At 44.8% G+C, this 9,489-nt stretch overlaps 1 protein-coding gene across 1 annotated transcript; it reads right to left on the reverse strand.

Annotated features, from left to right (window-relative positions):
• Window positions 1–2,862: 2,862 nt before the first annotated feature.
• On the reverse strand, window positions 2,863–8,789 carry LOC8053799. The gene is made up of 2 exons (XM_029989823.2): window positions 8,776–8,789; window positions 2,863–5,175 (listed from the first exon to the last, which is right to left on the reverse strand). Exon 2 carries the CDS (start codon window positions 5,103–5,105, stop codon window positions 3,822–3,824), a length of 1,284 nt encoding a protein of 427 aa, XP_029845683.2. The 5' UTR covers window positions 5,106–5,175; window positions 8,776–8,789; the 3' UTR covers window positions 2,863–3,821.
• Window positions 8,790–9,489: the final 700 nt, after the last annotated feature.

The raw sequence follows: 9,489 nt of genomic DNA on the forward strand, positions 1-9,489 counted from the left end.
CACAGACAGGGAGCACCTCCGAATATTTTCGACAAGGATGTTCACCTTGTTGTCGCCCGCGCATCTCACGGCGTCGGCCGTCAGCGCGTCCACCTCGAGAGCGTGGTTACTCCCGGCCTTGACATCCTGTTCCGGAGCCCCGTTCCACGTCCCGCATTTGGCCCTGTTCCTTTCTTGGAAGTGACATGCTTTCGAATGCTCCAGGGCCTTGTTGCGTAGGATGGGGCCCCGACACGCCTTGCAGCCTGCAGGACACCATGTGAAAGCTGCAGTTCTTCAGAAATTGGTTTTCAGTGTCGGAAAGAGATCCCTAGAAGTCGCAGCTGTGTTGGGCGTTCAACCAGCGAACCGTCAAATCCTTCCTCTGGGCATCTCTGAGGACGAACTGCTTAGTCTCGGTCGGGTTAATGAATGCGCCATCGACAGGACACTTGGGCCCTGCCTCGGGCTGGATGTGCTTGTAACAGTCCAGACAAAAGGCGTGCAGACAGCCCGTGACCAAGGACGTCTGGGACACTAGTCCGCAGAGGTCGCATATCCAGGCGTGCAGAGACCATATTTGGCTATCCAAACTTGTGCTATGCATATTGGAAATCTGCGTAGTCACGTTAGGGCATATTGGCAGTGGTCCTTTTGCAGGAATGAAACTCGGCAAAGCATCTTTGGAGCAGAAAAAACTGCACTTTGGTGCAGGCTGGGAGCAGCAAAAACGAGGTCTTGGAGCAAGTTGGGAGCAGCCTAAGAGTTTCAGAATGCTAAAATAGAGGCCAAGTGTCCCCTGGTACTCAAAACTCAAGGAAATATGGCATGCAGAGAACTTCATGTGAACAGTGGTTTCAATTAACAGTTTATTTGAAACATTTTTTAACCAATTCAACATGAAAATTACACTATAAGAAACTGCGCGACAGTGTGACACGTGATGGAACCGACTTGCAAAGAGGTAGAAATAGCCTTCAGCTCATACCTTGCTCCGTCGTACGCACCTCGCTGCTCACTCGCCTTTCTTATGTTCCCAATTCTTCTGCGCGGGGCCTCGGGGCAGGCAAACGCAGGCTGCAGGCTTGCAATACGCCTTTCCACGAAAGCGTATTAGGGCACGTTCATTGCTGTTGTAGTGCTACACTATTTGTGTTATGCACGCGCTGTTTCTAGCTGGCCGCAACTGCAGCAAGCGCTAGCTGGACTGACTTTGCACGCGTGGACACTGCGTGTGGACTGTGACTTTTGCAAACAGTGGAAGTACAGCCAAGAGGGAGGCGCACCAACCTAAATACATACGAGTTTATCGCAATATGGCGGCGCTGTTTGCTCCACTATTCAGATGAAGTGACTCCAGGAGTTCAGAAAAGCACACAGCAACGGCAGCTATACTTCGTTTCAGCTTATGTTCAGACGCAGCCGATGCTACAAGCACCAGCATGTGGCCTTGAACAGTGCTCGCAGTGCACGAGCACACGTTCTTGGCAGGAATGCTGAAGGCCCGGAGCTCGCGCTTGTAGCATCATCTGCGAGTGGAGTTAGACGAAGCAGGGCAACAGTGAATGGCTTCAAAGAGGTTTGGGGCCCTCAACTCGTCAAACACAAAGTTGGGGCCGAAGTTGACGGAGCGCACCGATTGGAGAGCCACGACAATGACTTCGCGTTTTTGTCGCCGACGTCCAATCAGCGCACTTTGCGAACTTTCGGTTCCAGCTTTGCGTTTGATGAGTATAGGGCCCCTGGTAGCAGAAACATCGCAATGAGGGATGCTGTGACAACTGTTATAAGCTGAAATGAAGTCTAACCATGGCAGCGACAAGTGTGGCAGCAACTTTTGGATACAGAGCTTGGGATACAGATTCGGATCCACTGGCGTTCTTTTTGGGCCGGAAGATCGGATACCAATGTCGTCAAAAGAAACTGCGAAACAGATAATTTCGACGAGGATCGCTTATAATTTCAGTTTGGGCGCACTCTGCCGCAATTTCGTTCTTATTTATATATTTGTATCAGTGTGGCGCATGAAAAAGCAATAGGCGCACAATGGCGCAATTGGCGCAGCAGTTCCATCCCTGCTTTTGGGACAGCTCAAGTAGGCCACTCAAAAGGTGACCTACAGGCAATTTCTAAACACCTCCTCATGCTCTGCCGACAGGCCCTTTAAAGGGATACTCCACCGATTTTTTGAGCTACCTCAACTAACTATATTTTCTGACTCCCCGGCCTTTAGCCTTTCCGGTATGCTATTTAGCATCGCGAAATTCATAATAGGTATTGTAAAATCGGCAAATGAAAATGGTGCAAAAACCAATATTCAAATATTCGCGCACTTTTCAGTGCCGTGACGTCAGTGGCAGGCAGGCTTGCCAGTCGAGCAAGTCGTTTAAAAATTGAATATGCCAATCATTTGTTCCGTGCTGGAGCGCGGATACGGGAGCGAGCTTCCAAAGCACTCATTTGACACCATGAAACTGCTTCAAATCCGTTGGGAACAACTTCTGTAGTCCGAAAAGTTAACCCCTGCCTTCCACTGACGTCACTTTTTCATTGTTGCCAGTAGAGACTTTCAGTTTGAAAAACATGGTGAAGACCAAAACTGTAAATTCAATAACTTCGCGAAAAAACAATATTTTGACCTAATATTTGGGATACTATTTTAGCAATGTTTGTTGGTTAGTTTAGCAAAATTTCAAGCAAATCGGAGACAATGAAAAAAACGGTGGAGTATCCCTTTAAGTCAGATTGTTTTTTTTCTAACAGTTGGGAATGTTCATCTATCCTTTTAACAAAGCAACAAACAATTCCCAACAATTGGTAGTTCCTTCTAATTTTCTGTTATAAAATTATGTCTGCAACACTACAAATTGACATGAAAGAAAGTGCCTCTCATCTGGGAATTTATTTATTGGAAAATGCAGTTATTACAAACAAGGAATGTAGCATTTAGAACAACGAGATGAACAAAGCGCCATAGACAGAAACAAGTTGCAAGAAACGGTGTATTCGGTACCACAAACATGGAATTCGTTTAAACAAAAAGGAGCACCAATTGGCACTAGTGCAAAGGATATACAGAAATGAATTTTAAAATAAAATCATAAACGTGCTGTATTTTGCCGCACTCGGAGACGAACCACGATTGACACATAAAGCCATTTCAGCCGATCAGGCGTTGAGAGCAAGTCACATGACATTCACGTTGGCCCTTGGGTTCAGTGATGAACGGAGTAAGAAAGCATGTGACACACTCAAAGTGCTGAGCTGGACGGGGTGGTTGTAGCATTTATTGCAACCCGGCTTGGGGTCACTCACACAAATCTGAACAATAAATATTACACATTTCCTAAAAAAAAACTGCAACACAAGGCAAAAGCAATGTTATAAATAAAGAAAACATTACAGTACTTCTCCCGATAACACAATATGATAATGGACCCCCAGAGTTAGTTTTCGTAGGTGTCCGCAATAAATATTTTAGTATCAAGCCGGTGATAAAACCAGCAGCATATTTCAAGTGTGAAGTGAGAACCTGTCAACGAATGTTTACATTCTAGCCATGAGCAAACCAATACTATATGCGAGAGAAACAAGTTGTTGTCCAAAAAGAGAAAAACGAGGCCTGTCAACAAGAGAAGTACATCAGTTTCTCCCTGGCTTCTTGGTGACAAGCCATTTGGAATTAGACAAATGAATACAGTATATCAAGAAACACAAAACAAGAAAATGAAAGTACTGTAGCAAGATAAGGATGAACTTAATACAAAAACAGAGGAGTGCAATTCAACTGGTCCCACCTTTCTGTGTGGTCATACATTTAAAACCAGCTGAAGAAGTAAATTTCATTCAGCCGTTTCAAGGCAAACAAGGAGCATGTCATCTGCTACAAAACCATCCCTGCAGAGGACGTCAGCAAAAAATGCAAACCCGTCGACTTGAGACTGGCTTTTAAAAATCTCGTCAATTTTCAGCGGTCGGCATTTGTTCAAACTAGCATCTGTTGGGTGAACCAGAACAAGCATCATGTCCATGTCTGGTCCGCAGTTTTGGGATTCTCCGAGAAATGTTAGGTTAAAGCTGATAACATTCCTTTCAGATGGATCTTTGTAGACTAACAGACAAATCTTAACTCCTCTACCTTTAATTGAAGCATTTCCTCTAGGACACCGAACAGGGTATACATGAGAAGATTTTTTCACTGCAGGTGCTCCCGCAACCTTGGCAGCAATGTTGGTGCAGGTAAAGACATACTTCTGTGGACACAAGCCCCCAGGAAGAAAACCCAATGCCAGCCAACATTTTGGAATCTTCCCACAACTTCTACAAAGGGCAGTCTCTCCTAGCTTAGAAATATCTACAAGTGCCTTAGTGGTGGTGGCTAACAATTTTTTAAGTTCCATCACATCCAGAATGTATTGCTGCATTGGCTCAGCAAGACTAGATGTAACATTCTTGGAATCATCTGCAGATTTCATGCAATACTGAGTTGCCTCCATGAGATTCTTTGCCAGTTCTGCAGTACACTGCTTCATCGACTCAATCAGTACATTTGAGTTGTCTTCAACTGTACTTTTCACAAGATCCGCTATAATCTCTATGGACTTGCAGTCACGGTCATCATTAGAATCAGAAATTTGCCCTGGAACAGGCTTCTGGATCAGGTGTAGTGTCACATCTTCGAATTGAGCTCTACAGTCTTTTTCCAGGTGCTCCAAGAGCTCAGTGCGAAAAGAAGTGCTTCCACACCTCTTGCAAGTCACTACATGGAAGTTGCAGTCCTTGGTGTAGTGGGCTTCCAAATCTCCGAAAAGACCTTCAAACTTACAGCCATGCTCTGCATTCAGACATTGGACCAGCAACAGCTTTCTCTGGTTGTCTCCAAGGGCAAACTTCTTGGTGTCATCTGTATTGACATCTAACATGTCCATGGGACACTTGGGGCTCTTTTTACTAAGGAGACGTTGGTAGCAGTCAGAGCAGAAGACATGAAGGCATTCCGGAACCACAGTTGTCTGTGACATTAACCCACAGACGTCGCACGTCCACGCTCGAGGTAGAGGCTTCAGGAATCTAAGTGGCCTCCAGTCCAGGAAGCCTGAAAAACCCGTTAATGTTGCTTCCACCATGTTTCTGCTCCTGTGGTCCTTCTTGATGATGCCTTGGAAAGGACTGCCCAAAAGATGTCAATGATGGAACCTTAAAAAAAAGTCATCATTATTTTTATTACAGTCCTAATGCAGTCAAGACAAACTATAGTCAGCATTACCAGTGGCACCCCATATCACACAAAGGCATGCTTGTACAATAAAAGTACTCTTATCATCTTTACATTGGTGACTTACATTAAAGCCCCGAGAGGAAAATGGCATCAATTTCTTCATCCAATTTACATCCGCTAACTTACATCTGCAACCGTATCGTACTTTCAGGCTTAGTCACAGCGAACATGCAAACTAATTTATTTTTTATGTTTATACTTGTATTCCTCTCTTGGTACAGGTGTTCTTAGCACATCCCAGGCACATATCTTTGTCTATTTACATTTCCTAACACGGTACGAAGATATTAATGCCAAGATCAAAGCAAACGTGTTATCAATGACACCATATAAGTACCGTAAAATAGCGAGCATCCACCTATCCCACCCCAACAAACCACGGATATCCGTCGGACGTCCGTGGAAGGTGCGAAAATCCTGTGCCTGAAGCGGACGTCCGTAGAACATACACCGGACATACGTTTCTGTATATCCAAGTCGGAGATGTGCTGGATGTCGTAGGGATGTCGAAATCAGATTTTCAACGGATGTCTGCCAAACTTCCATTTATAGACGCACGCAGGACATCCATTTCTGTACATCCAAATCGGAGATGTACCGGATGTCCTAGGGATGTCCACATCAGACTTTCAACGGATATCCGCAGAATTTCCGTCCATGGAGGTCCACTGGACATCCATTTCTGTACATCCAAATCAGAGATGTACCGGATGTCCTAGGGATGTCCACATCAGACTTTCAACGGATATCCGCAGAACTTCCACCCGTGGAGGTCCACAGGACATCCATTTCTCTACAGCCAGATCAGAGATGTACCGGATGTGCTAGGGATGTCCACATAAGACTTTCAACGGATATCCGCAGAACTTCCATCCGTGGAGGTCCATAGGACATCCATTTCTGTACATCCAAATCATAGATGTACTGGACGTCCAAGGGATGTCCACATCTGACTTTCAGCAGATATCCGCTGAACTTCCATTCATAGGTGTACACAGGACATCCATTTCTGTACATCCAAATCGGAGATGTACCGGATGTCCTAGGGATGTCCACATCAGAACTTTCAACGGATATCCGCAGAATTTCCGTCCATGGAGGTCCACTGGACATCCATTTTTGTACATCCAAATCAGAGATGTACCGGATGTCCTAGGGATGTCCACATCAGACTTTCAACGGATATCCGCAGAACTTCCACCCGTGGAGGTCCACAGGACATCCATTTCTCTACAGCCAGATCAGAGATGTACCGGATGTGCTAGGGATGTCCACATAAGACTTTCAACGGATATCCGCAGAACTTCCATCCGTGGAGGTCCATAGGACATCCATTTCTGTACATCCAAATCATAGATGTACTGGACGTCCAAGGGATGTCCACATCTGACTTTCAGCAGATATCCGCTGAACTTCCATTCATAGGTGTACACAGGACATCCATTTCTGTACATCCAAATAGGAGATGTACTAGATGTCCTAGGGATGTCCACATCAGAGTTCCAACAGATGTGCAAAAAACATACATAAATGGCGGGTTATATATAGCCTCAATTGCTTGGGGACAAACTTTAACAAATCACTTTTATCTAGAGACGTCTGAACCATGCATGGTTCTGTATTTCTGAAAGCATATATTTTACAAGACGTTTTAGAATTATAACTTTATGGGCATTTAGAAAATATTAATTTGTTTAAAGACTGTATTCAAGATATAGTTTATACAAAGTACTGCTCCAGTTACTCGTTTTTGTAATTTGCAATACCGAAGCGGTTCTAACAAAGATAAAAAAATAAAATCCAAGGTAGTAGGGTACTTTCGTGCGTAAACAGACCACTCTCTGCTTGCCTGCGAGGGAACATTAACCACCAGCGGGTATTTTTTCAGATTAAAATTATTAGTCACATTCTTCGAAAGATTGTGAAAGTGAGTTTATTCAATGCATGTTCACTCATTGCTGGAACTAGTCAAAACCTTTGAATGAGCAGTTTCTATCAAAGCGCGGAAGTAGTTTTAAAGTCGCTACCCAATTGATTATTCGGATGTCTTCGCGGTACTGTCATCCATTTAAACGACGTTCAGCTAGCAACTACTTGACAGTATGTCCTACGAAAGAGAGAAGCTGGGTTGAGGATATAACTGCATTTGGGGGAGCGCAATTTTTATTTGTGACATAAAGATTAAGGGCAGAAATCAGAAACTTTGCGGAATGAAAAATGTCACTGCCACAAGGTTTAGGTAAGCCACCCCAATTTTATTTTATTCTCTTCATAATAAGTTTTCTATCTTACTTGTCAACCATACCTTCATCACACTTAGGAATGCAAAAAAAAAAAGAAGAAACAGTGCTGTCAGTGATTGTGATACAGCTCCAGAAGCTGCATCAGTTGCGCGAAAGCTCGTTCAGCATTCAACTTCCCAAAATATGTGCACATCTATGGCACTTTCACAGAGTGCTTTTGCTAAAGAGACAAGGAGACAAAAGAAACTGCATTTTTATTGAAATATTTATATAAATCTTCCAATAAAAAAGGCATTTCACATGAGCATGTTCTGGCTCGCAGCAGTCGCAAGTCCATGCTAACACGGCTGTAGTTTTTTTGTAAACAATGCCCTACCCATAAATATTTGTACAGGGTTTGCGTAAATGTGGAACCTGTTCACGAATAGGTGTCCGTTTGTGTAAACCCATGCAAACAGTTGCATCAGAATATGCGTATGGGTCAACCATTTACATTAGTAAACTTGTATAAGCATGTCACAGTGAGTGCCCTCGCGGGGCCGCAAAGTGCAGCCACATGGCACTTTATGCGGCTCTTTATGCGGCTCTAAATGGACTGTCCAAGACGGACCTTCCACAGCATTGGCTGCGATGCCCTAAGAGCAGCATGCCGCGGCAGGTCGCTCACTCAGGTAAGAAGTAAACACCATGTTCATCGCTATGTTAAAACGTTTAGTTGCACGAGTTTCGTGAATGCTACCTCGCATTTAATGAGTTGTTCAAAGATAATCAGCTAAAGACACATGAGAGCCGATGTAGTGACTGTAAATAAACAGATGCGGCTGTGCGATCGGTACCGGTCGTGAGCACATCATAGCCCAAAAGTGCTCGATCGCTGCTTGTTGTCACAACTTTCTTGCTCGACTAAAAGGCTGTTGTCAGTTAGTGTATTATGGTATGTATGTGTGGCGTAAACCCAAGTGGCAAAAGTTTGAAAACCTGTGCTAATCTGCGGAAGAGAATCCGAGCAAGATCGATCGAGCTACCCGAGCGGCGTCGAACGTATCGCGGAAGTTGTGTCGTCGACTCCCTGACACCTAGAAGTAATTATTGTTATAATGCAATAAAATGCAAAGGTGCAAGCAAGCTGGACAAGAATGACGAAAATAATCCCTGGAGAAGGGGAACAAGAGGGACAAAGGACAAACACAAATTTTTTTCGAAGGCAGTGTCCTCGCCAGTGAAAAAGCGGTGAATCCCCGACAGACGCAAGAAAGGTAGACAAAAACAGCGTACCGCTTGAGTTCTTTCGTCTGCCCTCGCTGAAAGGCGAAGTCGAACTCGCAGCCCAGATTCACAAAACGATCTTACGCCAAAAATGTGCGTAAGACAAAACTTAAGAACAAATCCGTATTCACGAAACGAAATTTTCGTAAGTTTTGCGCAGGTTACGACGAAATCCTACGACAGCTCCGAAGCTGTCTTACGCACTTCTTACGATCAAATCAGCATGGCCGACAGCGTCGCTCAGTTGGTCGCGACAACCAACGGATGTTTATTTTTCTACGTGCGCTTCTCAAGCGTCCCGACTTCAAGCAGCAAGAAACAAGTAAAAAGTACTTGAAACAGACCACGACGAACGAACAAGAACGCTGGATCCACAGACAGCCGGGAAAAACTCCAAGGGTTACGAGTACGGACTCCGACCGATCGGCAGATAGGCCTAGCAGGCACTCCCACTCGGCGCAGCGATGATCTGACGGTCCTTGGCGAAGACCGTCTGCCCACGACCGGCTGGCGTGCTGAATGGAATATGCCCCCGCGACCCTTGTGAACCCTTCCCGTATATAGTTTGATCGCTGACCTCAATTCTAGATTAAGAGGTCAATCTCTTCCTCTTGTCATCTCCTTGTTTTCCGAGGCAACGGTGACGAACGCTGTCGTCGAAAAGGGGCTCTCATCGATTCTATCTCTGTTTTGTGTGATATCAAGCTCAAATAAACGCCGTAT

The sequence above is a fragment of the Ixodes scapularis genome, unplaced genomic scaffold, assembly GCF_016920785.2.
Source record: "Ixodes scapularis isolate PalLabHiFi unplaced genomic scaffold, ASM1692078v2 PGA_scaffold10__122_contigs__length_95168666, whole genome shotgun sequence".
NCBI lineage: Eukaryota > Metazoa > Arthropoda > Arachnida > Ixodida > Ixodidae > Ixodes > Ixodes scapularis.

Excerpts from the sequence above, each read along its gene's own strand:
- LOC8053799 (XM_029989823.2), bottom strand. The coding sequence starts at position 5,105 with ATGGTGGAAGCAACATTAACGGGTTTTTCAGGCTTCCTGGACTGGAGG.